Source organism: Chrysemys picta, chromosome 18 (genome assembly GCF_011386835.1).
Source record: "Chrysemys picta bellii isolate R12L10 chromosome 18, ASM1138683v2, whole genome shotgun sequence".
Taxonomy (NCBI): Eukaryota; Metazoa; Chordata; order Testudines; family Emydidae; genus Chrysemys; species Chrysemys picta.
Window position 1 is genome coordinate 21,528,630 of NC_088808.1, and position 23,139 is coordinate 21,551,768.

At 40.8% G+C, this 23,139-nt stretch overlaps 1 protein-coding gene across 4 annotated transcripts in view; it reads right to left on the bottom strand.

Moving 5' to 3' along the window:
• Positions 1–17,534, bottom strand: part of RAB14 (RAB14, member RAS oncogene family) — a 29,421-nt gene extending 11,887 nt beyond the window's left edge. The window contains exons 1-5 of one of the 4 annotated variants that reach the window (XM_065572088.1): positions 17,225–17,459; positions 9,845–9,944; positions 7,737–7,948; positions 2,212–2,270; positions 951–1,004 (exon numbers count right to left, since the gene is read on the bottom strand). In XM_065572088.1, coding sequence (XP_065428160.1) covers positions 951–1,004; positions 2,212–2,270; positions 7,737–7,768 — 145 coding nt within the window. In that variant the 5' untranslated portion in view covers positions 7,769–7,948; positions 9,845–9,944; positions 17,225–17,459. Of the gene's footprint in view, positions 1–950; positions 1,005–2,211; positions 2,271–7,736; positions 7,949–9,844; positions 9,945–17,224 lie in introns of all 4 variants that reach the window. The other 3 variants (XM_065572087.1, XM_065572089.1, XM_005299454.5) reach the window with 3 other exon arrangements.
• Positions 17,535–23,139: the final 5,605 nt, after the last annotated feature.

A 23,139-nucleotide genomic window follows, 5' to 3' on the forward strand; every position in this document is an offset into this window, starting at 1 on the left:
TACTTTGCAAGCCCAAGGACATGGAAACTAAGCTACATTATCCATTATAAGTAAACTGCATGGAAAGAATAAACTAACAAAGCTTCAGAACTGGGACGCAACACTTGAGTCAATGCTTATGTACCACATATCTCTAACACAGAAGAGAAAAAGGACATTGCAGTTATAAAACAAGTGATATATATATACACACACACACACACACTCCTTAAGGAGCATGTATCATGCAGATGCAAAAGCTGTGACTCGTGACAATCAAGCTATAAAATTAACTCCAGCGTTACTTAAACCTGTAAGAGGCTGCCTTTGATTTGTAGGCATTTTATCCCACTTTGAATGTCAAAAGTACTAACTCCCCTCAAAGTGAGCTTTTGCATTCCAACAGAGGCTCTACTCTCACTCTCTGCCGATTGAGGTCACTAAAACACAGGATTGGGGACTTCAACGGCAGAGTCCAGGGAAGGGTTCTGTGGCCTGCAGCATGCAGGGGGTCAGACCAGATGATCATAATGGTCCCTTCTGACCTTAAAGTGTATGAGTCTATGAGTCTGAGTAAATACCAATGCAAAAAAGTGTAGGAATATTTTTAAAGTGGGGTTTGTGATTGAAGTTCAGTTGCACACTTTCAGAAGTCGTCATGTGGCAGGATCTTTCCCAGCACCATGCCTGTTTCAGATGTATGCTTTGGGAATGCTATAGCCTTTATTTCACAGAAGTCACTCTCCAGACATGTGGACAGACAAATGACCTGACAGGCAGCAGACTATGCTAAATAACTATTTGCTTCTATCTTCATCATTCTGACTATGATTAGTCTACATATTTGCAATGAGTGAAGCACCAGAAGGAATTCATGCATGCTGGAAAATAGCTTTCAGAACTAGGGAAGCAGGAAAGAGGGAGGAAGCATACCATCAGTGAAAACAGAGGCTCCGAATGAAGATACTCACATTTCTTTTCTGTGAATTGGTGAAGTAAGCAGGACTTTCCTACACCCATGTCCCCTGTTACAGAAAACACAGTTACTGTACTGGTACCAATGGCTTCAATTTAAAAACATCTGACAAGGTTTACATTGAACACGCAAATGCCTTGCTGGACCATGCTTTGCTATGCCTATATGCACAAGATGATGTTTCACAGTGCACCTGGTAACAGTATTTTTCCCTATAGCTTTGTTCACAGGCATAGGGTAGTAGAGGTGTCCAAGGAATAAACGAAAGGAGTTCAGGTTACAGCGATATTATTTGAGGTTTGCAAGGTCATACAGAAAGCTGACCCATTAGGCACTGAGTGGGAGAGATACCAAGGTTATTTTTTCAGAGTAGCAGCCGTGTTAGTCTGTATCCGCAAAAAGAAGAACAGGAGGACTTGTGGCACCTTAGAGACTAACAAATTTATTAGAGCATAAGCTTTCGTGGACTACAGCCCACTTCTTCGGATGCATAGGCATCCGAAGGTTATTTGCAACTTTCAGAAGGGCAACAGAAATTTTAAATTCCATACTGACAGACAGAGCACAGACCTTTAATTATAAACATTTTACAACAGAAGGTAGGCATCTCCCGGTAGCTGAGCAAGTGTGAGGCAGCTGCTACACGGTCATGTTAGTCCTGTATTAGGCTTCAGCACAATCATGGCAGTGTGCTTCAGGTAATACAGAACTAAATGGTAAATTGTTTTAAAGAGAACAATCAAGGATCTCATAGCAACCTTGATCTGCACATGTTTAAGGCAAAACTGCCCCCAGATTCATCCACATAAAACCCTTTAGAGTTGTAGAAGCAACACAGTGAGCCCAATTCTACTGGGATAATCATAAAAAGACAAACAGGGCAGGAAGAAGCATGAGGAGATCATCTAATCCAGTGGTTCTCAAACTTTTGTACTGGTGACCCCTTTCACACAGCAAGAAAGAGACAAAACCGCCCCCCCCCCACCCCCATGAATTAAACAAAAAATACACAACACTTTTTTTTATATTTAATGGTATTATAAATGCTGGAGTGAAGCATGGTTTAGGTGGAGGCTGACAGCGCGGACCCCCCTTGTTAACCTGTTCCAGCATTTACCTATCCTCACAGAAAGTTCTCTAATATCCAACCTAAATCTCCCTTGCTGCAAATTGTAAGCAAGCATCCATGTATATACATACATATTTATTCCAACATCTGCTTTTAAAGTAAAAACATTTTTCAAGTTCATACTTACCAATAATGATGTATTTAAAGATGTAAGAGTAGTTGTAAGGTGCAGTTGCCATTGTGGCACTATAAAAAGAAAAGAAATAAAATAGATCAGCAATACAAATTAACCATTTAAAACCACCGATTTAGATATATCCCTTCTCCCTGAAGAGTATAAAATGAGTGCATGTTTTTTCTTGAGCTACCCTTTTATTCCAATCTCAGATTTCTACTGCATTTCCATGCAGCCAACGGATTGAGATATGCAAGTACTCGGAACACAAGACATTCAGTAACAGGCCCTTCCATGTCATGTATTATGAAGCATTGTCTGCATTAGGGACCTTCCATGAACAAATTCTCACCAGTGCAAGTACTAGTCTAGCTGCTCCATAGAGAAGACTCAAGCAGCTTCTGGCACTAGTGGGAGCGTATAAGAATATAATACGCTATAAGAGGGGTAGGCAACCTATGGCAATTGTACCGAAGGCGGCACGCGAGCTGATTTTCAGTGGCACTCACACTGCCCGGGTCCTGGCCACCGGTTCGGGGGGACTCTGCATTTTAATTTAATTTTAAATGAAGCTTCTTAAACATTTTAAAAACCTTATTTACTTTACATACAACAATAGTTTAGTCATATATTATAAACTTATAGAAAGAGACCTTCTAAAAACATTAACATGTATTATTGGTACGTGAAACCTTAATTTAGAGTGAATAAAGAAGACTCGGCACATCACTTCTGAAAGCTAGCCGACCCCATGCTATAATATAATCAGATTCTTTAGTGCAGATGGTTTGACAGAAAATAGGACATTCCAACTTCCACACATTTGTAGAGAAGTCTCAATTTGACAATACAATGCTAGTTACAATTTAGAACACCTCTTTTGGAATCAAAGAAAGTCCCAAAAGCTTTTCTAAAAAAAAGTGCACTTTAAGATTTGAACCAAAGCCATAAACATCATTTTGCCATCACAAATAACAAATTGCAGTATACCACAGAATGTTTTCCAAAGATAACACTACAGATTTGCATATTTTAAGTCAGCTAACTTAGTTTATAGAGAAGGCTACTTCAGGCCCCATGCTCTGTTGAGTAAGAAGTCTAGACTTCCTACACCCAGACATTGAGAGACTTAAGCCACAAGTCAGATGTTCAGGAAACTGGTCAATAACTGTTGCTTTGTCAGCCAGACAGCAGTGAACAAGCCTCAATCATTTGACTACTTTTACATGATTAAGTTTCTTATATGAACTGATTTTATATCATATCAACCTGTTAATTAAAAATTTTCACTTTGGTATACCATTTATAGTAAAGTTTAAGTAAGATAAGGTGAATTATTCTGGGAAGTCTAAATACATAGGAGTAAGGAATATTTAGTTCTGTCTAGCCTGACAAACCAAGTTATTTCCATTATTTACCTTTAATATATGCAATTTTTGGATCCAAACTTAATTTATTTCAGATACCTGCTTAAAAACTGGAACTATAGTTCTTGTGAGTTTAACATTTATGTAGGACTCTTCTGCCTCACTGAAGACTCCTTTTACTACTTCAAAGTACAGCTAGGTCCGAGTTCTAGTCCTGCTCAGATGTTTCCTTGGCAGCCTTGTCCCTTCACTAATTCCCTTGGTGGCACTTCTCATGCATCTTATTTGCTACCCACCCCAGCCACCAGTTTAAAATGAGGATAGTGCTGCTCACCCACATGTTAAGTGCTATTTAGTGTCAAGTATTCTCATTAGTTCAACATCTTCTGTACTCACACTCTTTTTCTACCCCCCGCATGTCAGATAACCACCAGTTACATAGAGGTGCTCCCCTTTACAAGGGATTTGGATCTCTAGCCCACTTAAGTCATATTACAATTTAGTGCAACTTCACCTGACAAGACAGGACAAGTGTGTTTATATATTAAAAGAATCAGTCAAGTAAAATCAATGGGGAATACTATAGAAGTGCTGACAGTTCAATGGCATTTTGATTGTGTATACATACACACACACACACACACTAAACATTTCTTCTTACTCGCCTAAAAAGGAAACTAATCCAAACAAAATGGTGTGGACAATAGTTTAGAGCACACCAGGAAGGACAGGAGGAAGAGACTCCAGCAGGAACTTTTTTTTTTGGGGGGGGTGGGGGGGGAGAAAGAGAGAGAAAAAGAATAATTTAAAGGTCTTAATGTGTGCCAGGCAAGATAGGACTTCCCCCTTCCCCAGTTGTTTTATTCAGAGGAAGCTCCCCTTTCCCCTCTGTCCAACCAGACAACACTTTTCTACCTCTCTCAGGTCTCTTGAATTAGGCTATTTCCACTCCATGTACCCCAAGCAGCTAAGAAAATCATCTAAAACAGGGGGTCGTGAGCTGTCAACCTCCACCCCAAAACCCACTTTGCCTCCAGCATTTATAATTGTGTTAAATATATAAAAAAAGTGTTTTTAATTTATAGGGGGTGGGGGTCGCACTCAGAGGCTTGCTATGTGAAAGGGGTTACCAGTAAAAAAGTTTGAGAGCCACTGATCTAAAACATCATATGTTAAATTCTATTAGGCCTAAACTAAGCCTAGATAGCCCAAAGGAGTTTTTCCACAAAAAGTTATTCTGGTAATGTAATAGCAAGGTAAGTTTCCATCATGAGATGCTCCTCAGTAGCTCAGCACGCCTTTGATACTATTGGGGGTCGAGGGATGGGAACTGGAGAGGAAATGATGGTCAGGACAATAGTTTTCGTCCCCTTCCATCCCAGACTATTGTTCTCAGAACAAGCCACGGGATCTTTAGTTCCCCCTCTAGAGACTGTATGAAAGCAGTGCAAGACAGTAGTTTTGCAAGGACAGTACTTCTTGCTGCTGTACTGGGTAGAAGAGCAATTGTGGGAGCCAAACAACCCACTGATGTAGGGCTGTAACTTCAGCATCGAGCTTTTTCCTTCCACATGAAAGAACTTGAGCCTTTTAAGCTTACACCGCCAGTTACTGGATGTGCAGTGATACTTCTTGCTATATTCCTGAAGATCATATTTAGAAATAAAGATTACTTCAGTTTCAGATGAATGTTAATACTCCAAGTACATAAAGAGTTCAATGTCAGTGCAGCTTTTGCTTTTACAGTGAGGACACACCCTGATGCTGCAGATTTTCTGACTGCATCTTCCAGGTTTTATATGCTGGAAAGGAAGCAGAATGAGTCCCAAGAGCAAGACTATTCAGTATCAGAAAAATCTTAACACGTGTTTTGAACTAACAAGATCAGAATAAACTTAAGTTTGGCTCCTGCTTTCTCCCCCATTATAATATATAGGGACAATATAAAGAATTCTCTATCGACCTAGATGCATCTATATTGGGGTTAAGTCGACCTAACTACGGCACTCAGGACATGAAATTTCACAGCTCTGAGCAACTTCGCTAGGTTGATCTAATTTAAGTGTAGATCAGGCCTCAGGTTTTTGCCAACATAGTGATGTCAATTTGGGGTGCAACTCCCCCCCCCCCCCCCCAACACTTCTAACGATATAACCATGCCACCAAAACAATTAAATTTAGACTAGACCAAAGAAAGATTTAAAAACTAGAAGAAGTTACAACTTTAATTGTGTGGAGCATTCATCAAGAATAGATATTTCAGAAACAAAGCCTAAGTCAAATATTTCTTGAATGATCAAAATATTCCTTAAGGTTTTTAAAATTCAGTTTTAATAAGGTAACACACAAAAGCATTTCCTCAATCTACATTTGTGCTATATCATCACTTCAAAAAAGTCTATGAAGCCACAAAACTTTCAGATGCACACTGTGAATCACTGTTACACATCAGTAACACTACAAGTGTCTAATAGTACACTACAGAGTAGCTAAAGAATTGCATTCCAATTAATACTTCTGAATGTACAATTGAGATATTAAGTTTAAGATCTTAATGACCACTCGAGCCTAGCAGATCAAATTTAAGATCAAGCCAAGTCCAGTTAACCATTTCCAGATGCCTGAAAGCGTTTTGGTCCAATACAGGTAACTCCAATTTGAAATTAGCATCTAATTTTTGAGGGGTTATATAGTCAGTTTTATACAACTAAAAGTTAGATCGCTACTTAGAACATAAGATAGTGGCCTAGGAGGGCACTCTCTTATCTCCAACAGTGGACTATCAGATATTTCAAAAGCTGTAAAAATCCCTATGAATGTATGTTGATAAAATATGCTAGGTGAAATCTTAACCCCAAGCAATTAAGCTATTTTAAGTACATCAAAAGATTTGTCAGGCCATAAGTTTTATCCTAATAAGATTAACTACCAGTATCAATCATGATGTCTAATCCTTCATTCCTACTACACTCTTTGCCAACCAACATAAAGACAGCATTCCATAGATTAGTTTTCTTTTATCGTGTGTTATGCCTCATGTCCCCTGTTTAGTTAGTACTAGTCTTTTTAATGCCATTCAAAAGACTTTCTGCACCTCTAGTCATTTTCATTGCCATTCCCAGGACCTCTTCTATTTCTACTATGTTCTTTGGGATGGCATTAACTAGACTTCAGACTACCAAAGAACTAAGTGTACCAGCAATTTTATAGAATGGCAGCATGTTTTCAAGATTCTCTTCCATCTTAGAAAGGAGGCTAAAGGGGAGGAGGGCAGATATTCGTGATTTTATAATCCTCCATCATGGTATGGAGAAAGTGAATAGGGAATTGTTATTCACCCCTTCACCTAACACAAGAACTAGGGCGTCACCCAATGAAATTAATAGGCAACAGGTTTAAAACTAACATAAGTACTTCTTAACAACACACAGTTAACTTGTAGAACTCATTGCCATGGGATGATGCGAGAGCAAAAGTACAACTATGTTCAAAAAGAATTAGATAAGCTCAGAGAGGATATATCCAATCAATGGCTATTAGACAAGATGCTCAGGAATGTGGCCCTAAAGCTCTGACTGCCAGAAGCTGGGAGGGAAAGGGGAGAAAATGAAGCTTTCCAACTGCCCTGTTCTGTATGATCCCCCTGAAGCACTAGTAATGACCACTGTACAAGACGAGATACTGGGATAGATAGACCAATGGTCTGACCCAGTATGGCAGTTCTTATGACACTTCCAAACAAAATTGCTTCAGTGTTAACAATGAAAAAAGAAGTTGTTCAACACAAAACTGATGTAACAGGATATCAGTGAGGCCCTAAACTTTCTTCAGCATAGATGAGAATTTTATGTGAAACTTGTTATAGTAGAGAACCTATGAAATCTGAAACTTTACTAACTATTAAGGAATTAAACGAGTACAAAACATCCATTTTACTTCCTTCCCATTTTATTGTCTTAAATCGCTAAAGAATGAGCAACATGCAAGTCAGACTCTATATTTAATTGGATCTCTCTTTAAAGTTTGTATTGTCTAAGGCAGTGGTTTTCAACCTGGGGGTTCACAGACTATGTCTAAAGAGTCTGCGAAAGGGGACTATGAGAATAAAGTTTCAGATCCCAAATGAGGCACTCTTTTTCTGATCAAAAATGTGTGAATACCCCCACTTACAGGTCAAAACACAGAATTGTCGTCATCACCATAGAAGCCCACAGTTCAGCACCCTTTTCCACGCTACATCAAATGCCATGCCAAGCACATGCAACATTTATAGTTGAATTCTGTTCAGTCAGTTTTCTAAGACTCCTATGTTAGGGGTCCGTCCGCACACCACAGGTTGAATTGCCAAAGAGGTTTGCACCTCCATTTGAAATTTTAGGGGTCTGCAAACGAAAAAAGGTTGAAAACCACTAGTTTAAGGCAGATTTTTTTTTTTTAAAGGAACAAATGTATATAATTAGGTTGCTTCATCAAAAATATCTGATTGTCATACTTGACTACACTGTAAGTAGTATGAAGATATCACAATATACATTGGAAAGAACAGTGTGAACTAATCATACACAGAGATAGACCTAGATGTCATTGTGCATAATAATGGCAAAAGAGCAAGATATTAAGGGGAACATAAAAACAGTTATATTGGGTTAGACCAATGGTCTATCCAGCCCAGCATCCTGTCTTTTGACTTTGGCCAGTGCCAGATGCTTCAGAGGTAATGAACAGAACCGGGCAATTTTGAGTGATCCATCTGCTGTCATCCAGTCCCACCCTCTTGCAGCTGGAGGTTTAGGGATACTCTGAGCATAGTGTTGTGTCCTTGACAATAGCCACTAATGGACCTATCATGCATGAACTTCTCTAATTCTTTTTTGAAACCAGTTATACTTCTGGCCATCACAACTTCCAACAGCAATATATTCCACACGTTAATTTTGCATTGTGTGACAGTAGTTTCCCCTTGTTGTCTTCTTGTATTAAAACTGATGCATATTAGAGTCATCAGGTGACCCCTGGTTTTTGTACTGTGGGAAAGGGATATAACTAGGGATTTAAATATAATTTAAAAAGATAACTGTTTAAATTATTAAAATTATATTGGTTAACCGATTCAGGCCTCACATGCAGGCGCCTCTCTCTCCATTTCAGGCAGAACCCTTGTTCCTAGGAGCATATCTCCTCTCCCCCATTGCCCCATCTATCTGGGCTCATACCGGGGGTGACAACAGGCCTAGCCAAGAGAGCCTGGGGCAGTTGAGGGGGCCTAATACCCCGTTCACATCCTCAGTACCCAGGAAAAGGGAGAGGGGCCCCAGGTACCTAGTTTGTTCCGATGTGGCCTCTGCAGATGCTCCATGCCACCCCAACAGCAGCTTCCCTTCCCTGACCAGTGCGCTGTCCGCCTCCGCAGCCAAACCCCTTTCAATGGCACAGGGGAGGCTGGAGATTACTTTACCCCCTGATGGGGCCCTCAGCCCTTGTCCACCCCCCAGGTTTAAATGCGCTCCCCGGCCTGGTTGGCTGCCCACCACAGCTGGGCTAGAGCATTATCATTGACCCGGCCACTTTAAGAGGGGGCAGGGCTCCCAGTGACCTCTTGTGATGCCCGCTCCTCCCTGGTTGCCATAGCCACCTCTTGCCAGCATCCCAAAATGGCCTCTCTGCTGCAGGAGAACTTGTTCAAGACCCACAACTAGGGGGTTAACGCTTAGGGTGGGTTAACGGTCAGAGTAATACTTCCCGGTTAACCATTTAATATTTTACATTCTTAGATATAACTTCTCTATTCACTTTTTCCACATCATGATTTTATAGACCTCTATCACATACCCAGAGTTGTCTTTTCTAAGCTGAGCAACCCTAATCTTTTTAGTCTCTCCTCAGATTAAAGCCATTCCATACCCTTGATCATCTTTGTTGCCCTCCTCCGAACCTTTCCCAGTTCTACTATATCCTTTTTGAGATGGGGTGAGCAGAACTTGACAGTATTCAAGGTGTGAGTGCACCACCGATTTATATAGAGGCATTATAATATTGTGTCTTATTTCCTATCCCTTTCCCAATTGTTCCTAACATTGTTAGCCTTTCTGACCACTGCTGCACACTGAGTTGAAGTTTTCAGAGAACTATCCATGGTTATTCCAAGATCTTTCCTGAGTGGTAACAGTTAATTTAGAACCCACCATTATACAAGTGTAGTTTGGATTATTTTTTTCCAGTGTTCATTACTCTGCACTTACCAACATCGAATTTCATCTGCCATTTTGTTGCCCACTCACCCAGTTTTGTGAGATCCCCCTGTAACACTCTGCAGTCAGCTTTGGACTTTATCTTGAATAATTTTGTATCATCTACAAATTTTGCCACTTCATTAATGATCTGGAAAAGGAAGCGAACAGTGAATATGCTGAACAGCACTGCTCCCAGTACAGATCCTTGGGGACCCCCTGTTCACCTCTCTCCATTGTGAAAGCTGACCATTTATTCCTACCCTTTGTTTCCTATTTTTTAGCCCAGAGGTGGGTAAACCATGGCCCGCAGGACCATCCTGCCCAGCCCCCAAGCTCCTGACCTGGGAGGCTCACCCCCGGCCCCTCCCCTGCTGTCCCCCCTTCCCCTTCTTATCTAAAAAGCATTTACAGTAGTTTATTTAACCTACATTTTATTAGTAGCAGTGTTTCATCACCATTTACATGGCATTAGCAACTACAGGCCATAAGCAGGTCAGGACTCCACTGTACAGACATAGTGACAGTCAGTGCCTCAAACACATAAAAGGTTGGTTAATGTGTGTCTCAGCATGATGGAGAGAAAAGCTGGTAACACGTTATTTCTTGTTACAGGTGCGTACAGAGCCTAAAAGAGCTTGCAATCTTAACTCATTACTACAGACATCAGGAGGGGGAAGATAAGGCACAGAGAACTATCATGCTTGACATAATAAAACAGCCAGAGCACACAAACTGACTAGCCACCTTCAGACCAATCATTTGTATTCAAATCTGATGAGATTATGTGTATTTATCCCATATTCATGGCTTTCAGTCCCAGCAACAGAATACCTCTATCCAATATCATTTCTTTGACAGAACTCTAGGCTCAAGGAAATCCCACATTAAAAGTTAACTCAACCTAATACTGGCCACTCTTAAAAACAGAATTAGAGGGCTACTTAAATGACTAACTTTATTTTCTATGGAGAGCATAGGAACGTGAAGTGGAGTGAAATATGGAGGATTAAGAGCTTGTCTACATAGGAGAGTTGCACCAGTTTAACTGGAATTAGTTTGAACTAGGTTAGTTAACCAGTGCAACCTTTTTTTTTTTTTTTTTTTTTTTTTTTTGAGCCATCTTAACACTCTTAGGTTGAAGTGGAAAAACCAGTTCCCAATTGACTTCACAGAAAGAGCCTCTCAGGGGTTTGTGCGGGTTTCAAAGTCATGAATTTGATTAAACCCATTCAACTTTCCCATGTAAACAACACCTTAAATGACATGCTGATTATAGCATTCCATTTTTAAAGAGTCCAATCATTTAGTCCACAGTGAATATATACTCTACAGTATAGTAAACTCTTATATACAGCTTTTCATCAGTTGATCCCAGAACTTTGCAAGGGAAGCTAGTATTATCCCAATTTTACAGAGGTGAAATGACCTACCCAAAGTCACCTAGCAAGCCAGAAATAGAAATAGCAGGCCAGGTCTCCCAAGTCCCTACCCAGCACCCTGTCCACTGGGCCACGCTGCTTCTCAGTAGTACTCATTATCAAGTCTCTTCAACATTAAATGATAAGGTAGATACTGCTAATCCAGCAGATGACAGAGGGACTATGGAAAGTTTCAGAGAAACACTAACGTGGAAGAAGTCAGATGTATAAATACCACATTTTACTATCTTAACCCCCATGTGCATGGTCTCCTCTGCCACTCTTCTAGGACCATATGCTTTCTTCCTCATCTTTCCAAGCTTAAGGGAAAAAAAAAAAAATGCAGAGCATCCTCATCTTCTTGGTTCTAGCTCCTCATGTTAGTTGCTTTATTTCCCCATCATAGACAAGAGTGTTGCTACATAGAGTGACTTCTAGTTTAGAAGAGAGGCATTTCCCTCCAAGAGTAGCTATTTTAAAACTACTGTAGTAGTTTCAAGACCCGAAAGACCAGGGATTTTTTGTCTTGCAGTTATCAATTCACATGGTTTAAAAACAAAAACAAATACATAAAAAATTAAAAATCCAAGATTAAATACTCAAAAAGCCTTTTTCTTACTATCCTGTTGAGAAGTTTAATTTGAGAGTTGTAAAGTGTTTGCTAAGTCCTAGGATAGAAGTGAACAGTAATGTATTTAATGACTTTTCTGAGTACTGTCTTCTGTACTAAATCCTCAAGGAAAAAAAGTGCTCTACAGGTGATTTACACTCTCCACCACCTCAATTTATCAACCATAGTTTTACATGGACACAGTTCAATGTAAAGTCTGTTTCTCCTGCTCCCACTCCCAAAAACTACTCTAAAGCAACCTTAAATATGCCTTCTTGTCTTTGTGCAACTTAGTGCTATTTAAACCCCCATTACCTACGTAAGTGTTGCAACATATGTAGTTACTACTTACACCTCCTACACTTTGAAAGTGGCCTAGTCATAGAATATCAGGGTTGGAAGGGACCTCAGGAGGTCATCTAGTTCAACCCGCTGCTCAAAGCAGGACCAATCCCCAGACAAATTTTAACACAGATCCCTAAATGGCCCCCTCAAGGATTGAACTCACAACCCTGGGTTTAGCAGGCCAATGCTCAAACCACTGAGCTATCCCTCCACCCCCCATACATGGAGATATCTTTATCTCATAGAGCTGGAAGGGACCCCGAAAGGTCATCGAGTCTGGCCCCCTGCCTTCACTAGCAGGACCAAGTATGGCTTTTAGCCCCAGAACCCTAAGTGGCCCCCTCAAGGATTGAACTCACAACCCTGGGTTTAGCAGGCCAATGCTCAAACCACTCCCTACTTCAACTTTCTCACTCAGGGGTGTGGAGGGAAAAAAAAAAGCAGCAAGTTTCAGCGCTGTAAAGCACCAGCGCAGACACTGCACCAGCGCAGGGAGCGCGCTATGCCCCTTGTGGAGGTGGATTTTTTAGGTGCACTGGGAGAGCTCTCTGCCACGACTACACAAGCCACATTAAAGCGCTGCCGCCAGTGTAGACTAGCCCTTAGATACAATCAGGTTATGGCAAGCTATAATTGAAGCAGTATATTTGAATACTAGTTATAATCAATGTGCTTTAGATATAATGTTGTCTCAGTAATTATGTTCCTACTAGTGGTACAGGTTCCCATCAGAGTCGCACCTATTTTACACACCCATATAAGCTCCAGAAAGTAACTATACCCTACAACTATGACTATAGCATTACAATGCACTTCTACTCTGAAAAGTGACATAAAAATGGCATCATGGCTTTTCACGTGTGTTTCTTGATCTCCAAGCAGAGTTTGCTCTGTTTAAAACAAAACAAGAAATTAAACTGGCAGTCATGGAAACTCATCCTGAGCTCAAAGTGTCAAGATTATTTGTCCCATCTTGTGTACTACCATTAGTAATAGTTTTTGCAGGCCAAACTAGGCCCCTTATTTATATCTGCACAACTCCACTGCCCTGAATGGATCTGCATGGGAGTAACTGGTACATTGTGAACATTTCTGTTTATCTGTATGATTGAACAAAAGAACACTTGCTTTTAGTATTGAAAGCCATAACAGCCAACAAGAGTAAAATGCAAGCAGTAACTTTGTCACTGGAGTCAGCAGATGTGAGACTACAAGAGGAACAGATCTGATGAACAAAATACCAATTTTTAAACCTAGTGCCTGCGTAGAGTCAGTGAGAGTAGTTCACAAGGTTTTTTTAAACCACGTTTTATTCTCGTCCCCCCTCATCCTTACAGGAGGTGGTACTGGAACAGCCAGGTGCAAAAACATAACAGGCTGCAGCAGATACTCTAACAGATTGCCTCTGCAATCTTACTAGTACTACTCAGAGCAAAGAGGAAGTATCAAGGTCACACCACATTATGACACAGTGGCATATGAATAGTACATAGAGCCATCAGAATCAACCCCAAGTTATTAGTCTTATCAAAACATCTCATTGCCTTCAATTTTCTGGCAACATTATTGTTGGTTTTTCTATCTATGGGAACTTCTCACTACTACTAAGGATTTTATATTTCTGCTGTCAGATATTCCTCCATAAGAGAAAGTGAGTCTTATACTTAAACAGCAGAAAGTATGTCAGATCACCTGATCTGCATTAATCAAATCCCCATTAAAGAGTCAGCAGGATGCACCAAAGCAGGAGTGACTGTGTTTAAAGAAGAAAAAAAAAAAATACAGAACAGCTTAGTCTACATTACTAATGATCATATGCCATTTATGGCCACCGACTAAGTTTTGTTTCATGCTAGCTTTTCTTTCAATTCTTAACTAGAAGAGGAAAAGAAATGTAGTTATAATATTCTTTAAGGTTGTTGTTTTTTGTTTTGTTTTTTTCCAGCCAACTAGTTTATTTATCTCTCTCTCTCTCTATATCTATATATGTGCCTCTACCCACCATCCCCCTCCTACTCCATCTAATGATAGTGGGACTCAAACTGCAAGAATTTATGAACTATTTGATATAGCAGTAGTTAAGGTTTGTTCTCTCTCCCCACTGACAAACTGGTTTCATTTGGTAGAGTTGTACATGAGTACTGGACTGATGGCACTTATGTGTTCCTTAATAAAGAAAGTTTGAGGCTTTTTGGGAAAGCAGCATATAAAGAAAAGTCTGGTAGGCACATAACCATAACAAGCCGCTTTTTGATAAGATTTAAGCAGTGTTGAAGTTTCACAGTTAACCTTGTTGATTTAGAGTGCAGTTCTTCTGTGACAATACGACAACACTCTTGAAACAGCAGTTTCTCTTTTCTGATTTTAATCTGTTTATTTTATTGACAAATAATTTAATGATTTTTTCCCTTTAGCACTGTAGAGCCATAGCAACTAATGCTCTTCCTTCCTGGTATCAGTTATACCTTTGCAACCAACCTAAAGGCTATGAATTGCATGCAAGACAATGTTGGCTTACAGGACCTTAATGTGCATGGATGATGCGTTATCCAGCAAGAACCCAGGATGAGACCGTAGAGTTAGGAAAAACGTTTCTAACACTTAAATAGAACAATTTTGATACAAATTCACTGACAATTAATAAACCCTACAATCCCTTTAACTAAAAATCGTGTTGGACACTACAACCAAGCCTTTACTGCCCACTGTGCCAAAATAATGGAACAGAATATTACTCTACAAATTTGTGGGGGGGGGGGGGGGAATGGAGAGGTAAGGGGAAGAAGGTGCACTGGATGTCTTCTCTCTGTGTACAGAAGTCTCAATAGTAATGAGAATTCATCTTGTCCTTATGGGTATGACCACTCAATCAAAACCAGAGATAATTTAGAAACCAACACAGAGGTTATCTTCAGTTCCTTGAGCTAAAAAAATTAAAAGTTTAAGTGCATTATTTTCTTCAGAAAACACTCCCTACCACCTTCAGAAAGCTACATTTTAGCAACTACCTTGAACCAAAAGAAATTTGATATTCAATCCTTTCACTGCTTGTTTAGCAGAAGAGTCACATTCTCCCATAGATATCTACTGCAAGGTAAGCCTGAACAGGGAAATCACATACTACACCAAAAGTTTTGGTAACAACTAGACAGATGACGAAAGTTAGCTATGATTCTCTAGCAATTAATTACTGGGTTGCTTTCATACATTCTTGATCAATAGGGAAAGTGCATATTTCATTGTTTCAGGAAGAATGGGGAGAGTCTTGAGAGCCCACTGGATACACTGAAGTATAGAAATAAACTTATAAGATAACTCTGTTTCTAAACATTTAAAAACCTCTAATTTTAATATATTAAACAATTACATATTTTCCCCCTTTAATGATGGCTTCATTCAGGACAAATGTATCCAATACACTTGTAAATACCATGTTTCCCCAATTTCAAGACCCCCCAACAAGTCATAAAAACATGAGATTGGCGTTTCTTGCCACAGCTCTGATTTAAGTGGTTTCCCAATCCTTCACAGGAGTTAGTAACTTACCTTTTTAATCCATATGCAGTTAGTTACATTTTTAGATATTAATTCCCCGAGGGCAGAAATTCTCTTACTTATGTTTGTAAATTGCTCAGCATAACATAGACCCAATCCCAACCCAGAACTTTAAGTAATACTATAATTTAAATGTTTACTTTTTTTGTGGCCAGAAAGTCTCTAGCAGTTTTTATGCAAGATGTTTCAGTTAACATTTATAATAATACACAAAGAAGACATCCACTACAGAATCAGTTTCTAGTTCAAAACCCAATACAAAGAATTTTTTGGATTACCTGTCAATTTTTAGTGTAGACAAATGCCATTTTTATATGGTCAGGACAGTTACAATTAAAAATTCTTCTATAAGACCTTGTATCTATATTTGTGTGCCCCCATCCCTCATGTAGCCACTCCATTTAAGACTATTTGAAAGAAACTGAGTAGCAAGAAAGGCCACAACAGTATGGACTTGAAAGCAATATAACTGTAGACAGAGCCTAACACCTTTCCTTGCTTCACAGAATTGATGAAGCCAGTGTTTTTGTTGTCACAAACTTGTTTCCAAAATAATCCATTCAGCCACTCCAGAATATCTTTAAAAGACAATTCAGAAATGTGATGGAGACAGACAGACACAAAACAACGATCTGAGTCTTTTAATCCATTTTCCTGTGCAGCATCTAGAATAATTTTGTCTAAAAGAGTGAACTACAGGGTGTTTTGGGGGACTCGCAGACAAAGATTTGGAGGATTCGTTGTTATCCCTATATGAAAGATTCTTTATCATAGTTTCCTGCAACATAAGTTTTAAATATTGACGTTGGGGACAGCAGAAACAGCCTACATCGCAAGCACGTACCCTATTGTATACAAACCCTGAGTGCACATACGATGCACACACGCATGTGTGCAGTCACACGTACTATGCAGGGGCACATACATGAGGGGAATGCGAGTGTGCAGCGGCGGGGAGGAGGCGGAGGCTAAGGCAGAGAACCAGCGCAGCAGAGGCCTAGCTTCTGCCCAGCCAACCTCACCCTACCTGGCAAGCCCAGCCCCCAGGGCTCTGGCTCTTTCCCCTTCCATTGTGCCTCATCGCTACAGATGGGAACTAGGGGGAGGACAGGGGGCTTCGGGCCCACTGATGCGGGGTGCAGGCTGCATCCGCCTCGGGCCTCCCAGCAAGGGGAGCGGCACAAGGGAAGGCCGAGGAGCGGGAGCACAGGTCCCAGCGAGGCCTGGGTACTGAGCGATCACCGGGCTAGGCCGCGGGGGGCCGTGGGGCGGGGAAGGAGGGCACCGTGATGGGGTCTGAATGGCTCCCGGGGAAAGGGGGCCAGCAGACGGGTTCCGAGTACAGCCCTAGGATGACTCGCCAGGCAAGGAGGGGTTCCGGCCGGGTTCAGGGGGAGGCCTCGCTAGCCGGGCCTCGGTAGGATCCGCGGCCGGGCGCCGGGGGGCGGGTGACTCTCTGGGCCAGGCGTTGTGGAGGAGGTGCCGCCGCTTCCTTATTACCTGGGCTCGGGGAGCTGGTGGTTGTGCAGCTTGGCTCTCTCGGTGGCGGCGACGGCGGCAGCCCGGTCCCCTCTGGGCGCTGTACGGCTCTGCTTCGGGCTGGGCAACGGCGGCCGGGCTGGGTCTCTGCCTCGCTCCGGGGCTCCCACAGGCTCAGTTCTGACGGCTCTACTGCGCCCCCATCCCCCCCTTATCCAAGATGGCGGTGCCCCGTGCGCGGGGTTTCCCCTCCCACTCTGAACGGGCCCCGGCCGCACAAAGCGGTGCGCAGGATTCAGAGCTCGGGCCAATCACAGAGCAAGCGTGCCCCAGCGGGGCACTCCTAATTGCACGCTGTGGGCGGTGCCCAAAGCAGGCGACGGCGCGCGCGCGCTGGGCAGGGGTGCGCGCGTCGGGTCACGCGCTCCCTCTTGCCCCCTGGCGCGTCCTGAGTCTCGCGCTGGCTGGGGCGCGCTCCGAGTGGGCGGGCGGGAAAAGTCTTAGCCTGGGTCAGTGAGCCGCCCATCAACCCCGCCCGCGCCTCCTTCGTGCCACTTCCCCATCCCGCTGCCCCTCCTCAGCCAGTGCCCACCGCCCCCTGCGGGGACCCATCTAAACACCAGTGGAGAGTGTCCCCTACACAACTGCTCGTCACCCAAGCAGACGTGGTGGTGCAGCCTCAAGCAGCGCAGTGCCGCATCTGTCCCCTGTCTACTGCGGTGCTGAGGAGGCTGGGACCCTTAGCTGCCCAAGCAAAGAAATGGCTGAGGGCACATACTTGGCACACACTGAGACACAATGTCCTGGCACCACAGTGAGGGGATCTGGCATCAACCACCTCAGCCTGCCCCGACCCAGCCTCACAATGTCATGGCAATTTGTTGACTGCCTCAGGGGTGAGTGTCACAAAGTGACCCTGATAAATGAACAAGGGGTCAGGAGGCAAACACTAGCACAGACACAAGGGGCAACATGGCAATAAGGATAGGTGCTGTGTTTTATGACCATTTGTTGGTCGCTGGGGTAGCAGGGAGCAAATGTCCCACCTACACAATAATGAAAGGACACAAGGAAACCCACACAAACAGCACATGTAAAGACACCAGCCTCTCACAGTAGGAGGTAGCAACAACACAGGCTGCCAGATGGCAGAGGGCCATAATGCTACACTGTAGAATGATAGTTTGCTGATGGCTACCAGGGTTTCAATGTGTGACCTCCTCACCCTTCCTCCTGCCCCACCCTTACACACACAAATTAATCAGAGGACGCAAGGAAAACACACAAAGAGACACTAGTCATAGAGACACTAGTACATCAAGAAGTTTCACAAAGGGACTATGATTTGCTGTTGTGGCCTACTGAGAGACTAAAAGTGACCCATGAGTAACAATAATGTAAAGCATAAACAAACAAAAGTGTAAAGAAAATTACCTATGGCATTCAAAATAGCCATGACCTAGAAGGCCATTAATGACATAGAAACACATCATGTTTCCCACCTTCCTTCAGAATTCGAGTAGTGCTGTTATATGAATACAACACATTATCGGTATTATTACTTCAGTAAAAAGTATAATTTGAACCAGAGTAAGGTTTACCCTCATCAGGCATTCATCCGTCCTAAGTAGAGTTAGTATCTGAGCTCTGAAAGATGAGGGAGATGTTTCCAGGTGCACTGAGTTGTCTTCTGATTGCTTTGTTACCCACCACACTCTTTGTCTGTTGTAGGGTGGGGGAAATGGAATTTTTTCTAATTTATTAATATTTTTGCTGCTATTCCCAAGCTTTTTTGTCTTTTAAAAGGAAATTGTACATATATTTAGCCCTTAGTGGGGGTTTTGGATATTTAAAACTATTTTTAAATGGCTGAATAATACATTTTTTAAACTTATTACAAATATGTGCACACTGAAAAGTACTTAAGAATTTGAGAACGTAAGAATGGCCATACTGGGTCAGACCAATGGTCCATCTAGCCCAGTATCCTGTCTTTCAACAGTGGCCAGTGCCAGATGCTTCAGGGGGAATACACAGAACAGGGCAATTTATTGTGTGATTCATCCCCTATTGTCCAGTCCCAGCTTCTGGCAGTTAGAGGTTTAGGGACATCGGGAGTGTGGGGTTGTATCCCTGACCATCTTGGCTATTAGCCATTGATGGACCCATCCTCCATGAATTTAATTATTTTTTTAATACTGTCATACTTTTGGCCTTCACAACATCCCCTGGCAATGAGTTCCACAGGTTGACTGTGCATTGTGTGAAGAAGTACTTTCTCTTGTTTGTTTTAAACCTGTTGCCTATTAATTAAATTGGGTGACCCCCGGTCCTTGTGTTATGGGAAGGGGTAAAATATGTGTATTCACACCTCAAGAGTTAATAATATGATTTCAGATTGCACTAAATGCTATGGATACACAAGTTAGACCAGTGTGTTGGTCTATATGTTGGGTCAATAATACCCCCTATACTTTAAGGGTCTGAGTGCAGATTATACAATATAAAAGATTCTACATACAGATTTACACAATGTAACATTTTCATCTATGTTCATATAATGAGCTTTAATTTTCCTAACCAATAGCACAGTTCAGAGCTCAGGAGTCTCATAGCACAACGTTATAAGGGGAAATGGATGTTATATGGATTTCAATTGGAAATTGGAACAAAAATATAATGTCCTTATACTAGAGACAATCTCTTATCAGTGAGACCAGTAAGAAGAATGCTCTCTATTGCAGCTATGGAATTTTGTCCATTGTGAGTTGTGACCCAACCAGGGTATAAGTATTCATCCAGGTGAATGCCTTCCAGGATCAGGGTCCTTAGAGTACAGTACATGCCCTCCTATCAACAAATCACCATACAATACTAATAAAAAAAGAGAAAGAATGAACAAAGTCATAGCAATTATAACCTATAATCAGTTGATGGACATACCAGGTCTTCTTGCAGAAGACTTACTTTTAGCAAGATCTATCCCATGAATGAAAAACACTAACAAAGTACCTTTGCATATCTCCAAAAACAGATAAGAAAGGGATATGTTCCTATGGTTAAAACAGTTGAAAACTGATAATATAGCCAAATGAGAATACAATTTAAATGAACAATAGTAGCTGGAACAAGGAAAGTAGTCTTAATATATAACATTTGTATTCATATATTTATGTATATACTTCAATAAATCCAAACTTTTTCCCAGAGCATTTTGACAGAATCCCTTTATCGGTATATATAGATTAAGAAAAAAGGCTTTTGTTTTGTTTATTGTTAGCTATTATGTTTTAATAAATATGCTTTAAAACCCTAACATAAACAAGCAAAGTTGTATATCAACACATTAGCTGGCTAAGGTGAACCCTATGCTCACCCAAGGTCTAGACGAGGCTGTGTTGCCAACTCTTAAAATTTTATCACAAGCTTTTAATAATTGGCATTTTTCTTAAAGCCCCAGCTCCTGGAGCCATGTGATTGCCTGAGGCTCTCAGCTTTCATTGAAAAAAATGGAAAAGTTTCTAGACATCATGATTGTGGAGAGAAGCTTGAAAACATGAACTCTAAAGGCTTGAAAACTAGAATACAAATAAAAGGGACCCAAAATTTATTATTTGTAAAGCCTCATGATTTTTAAATCAATTTAATGATTTTTTTGGTGTGTGTCTCAGGATTTTTGAACTTGGGGCTGGCCATATTGAAGGCCTAAAAGTACAGAAAGCTACAACCTGTGGAATAAAGAGAACTGAAATTGAGTGACTCAGAAGATGGAGGAATGTGTCAAAAGTAACCTCATGGAAGGATTCTATGTGTTTGTAGTTTAATAAAACTATTATCCGATATATGAATTTTCATTATATGAACACATAAATTATAGAAACATTTATTGCCTTCAGACATTAGAAATCAAGATTAATAGCATTCAAGGCTAACCTTCATAGTAGCACTTTAACTCTAGGTTGTATTTCAGCTGAAATGTCTTCAGGATTGCTTTGTTTAGAAACCTTTAGAACCTAGAAAACCTGTTAAGAATATCTACATCTCTACTGAGAGAGAGATTCTTACAATAGCTGCTAGAGGGCAGCCATGTGGCATGGTTTCAGTGCATGATTTATGATTCCAAGAATGAACAGACAGCTTTGTCAGCTTCATTGCGCCAAAAGCAAAAGCCTCAATTAAGGCAGGTAAAGAGATTCCATTTACTAGTTTTAGGATTAAAAATTCACTAGGTTTTAAGTGAGTTTGGAAAGAGCTAAAGGTTCTACATGTTAGAACATATATTTGATACTAAATCTAGATTCTGTTATTTTTCTTCCTACCAAATTATTGAAACATAAGGACTTAATTCTGATCTCAGACATACAGAACTACACCAACATGGATTCTGACAAATTAACACACTGTGATGATGATTCCTGTACAGTAGCATATTTTCCAAGATATGATGGTTCACACCATAAATAAGATACAAATCCAGCTTTCCCATAAAACATTAATTTGAGATCCTGGCTGCCCATCAAGATTAATGGTAAAGATCCCATGGCAATATCCTATCCTTCCAGGAGATCTATTGAGTATTTTCCATTTCTAACTACTACTTTGACCCTATGAATTCCTTTTCCTCAGTGTACAGCTGTGTAGAAAATCCTCCCCCAAATGAACTGACCTCTATCAGCTGTGAAACAGTGGGTCCCTGCTCACAATTCAGCCTCTCATTGTGCAGGCACTGGAATTCTACTGCCAAGAATATGTGGGCAGAGGTTATGGCATGAGTCTGAAAATAACTACATGAGAAATAATAAGTTTATTTGTTTTTTACATCTATAGCAAAAATAAATCTAAAATATGTACGAACAATAAAAAACAGATACCACAGTGATAGGCACATTTGAAAAGGATAGATAGATAGATAGTCTATTAAATTTGTATTACTGATGTCCATCAACTTGTTTTCTTCACAACTGTTACGGTCAAGGCCCTAACTATGGTACTTCAAATACTCTGGTGATGAGTACAGTATAAAACATACATCAAGAATAATTTTAAACAGATAACACAGGTGCAACAGAAATAAATTCCAGTATTGCAGTACCATATATGGAATCAGTTTTACTAGAAATATAATTGAAAACAAACCACTAGGAAGAATTTCCACAAGAGGGAGTTTCTCAGAGAAAACGACTCAAAGCTCTTAAAGAGATACGGTGGATAAAGTAATATATTTTATTAGAACAACTTCTGTTGGTGAGAGAGACAAGCTTTCAAATTTAGAACTTGTCTTCACCTACAGTGCTGCAGCTCTGCATCTGCACCAGTACAACTGTGCCGTTGTAGTTCGCTATAACTACATCGCTCAGGGGTGTGGATTTTTCACAGGTTGGCCTAAAAGTGGTAGCATTGGAAAGCCCATGCTTATTTGGGGCACCCTGGGAACATCAAAATGAGGGACTGCACATTCTTCTCAACATCATTAAAATAATTATTTAAAAAATCAGTATTAATGATCAGACAAATCATTAATGAAAAATTACAACTAGCCCACAGAACTAGCCGCAGCCCATTACTACTCTGGGGTTGAAAAAGCAATTGTTATTGAAAACACTGTAAGTAATGTCTCGGTAAGAAATGTATTTTCAAGTAACTGGGTACACAGAAAAGCTACCGGACTTCAAAAATGATTTTATTTTCTTGTGTACATATTAACATCTCAGCCTGTTAGTCAGGGTTGCCAAGAATATATTTTCTTTTAAAACTGAAAGAAATAGTTTCCATTTTATGAATTAGTTGAGATGAAAAGCAAGTTTCAGTTGTATGTCATCCTGATAAAAGAATAAGACCTGCTTTGTCTAAGAGACTGCAGTGTGGGTAATGAGTCTTGTTCCTGTTTGCATCAGGAATTTGCTCCTATCTAGCCTTTGTCCTTCTGTTTCATTTTT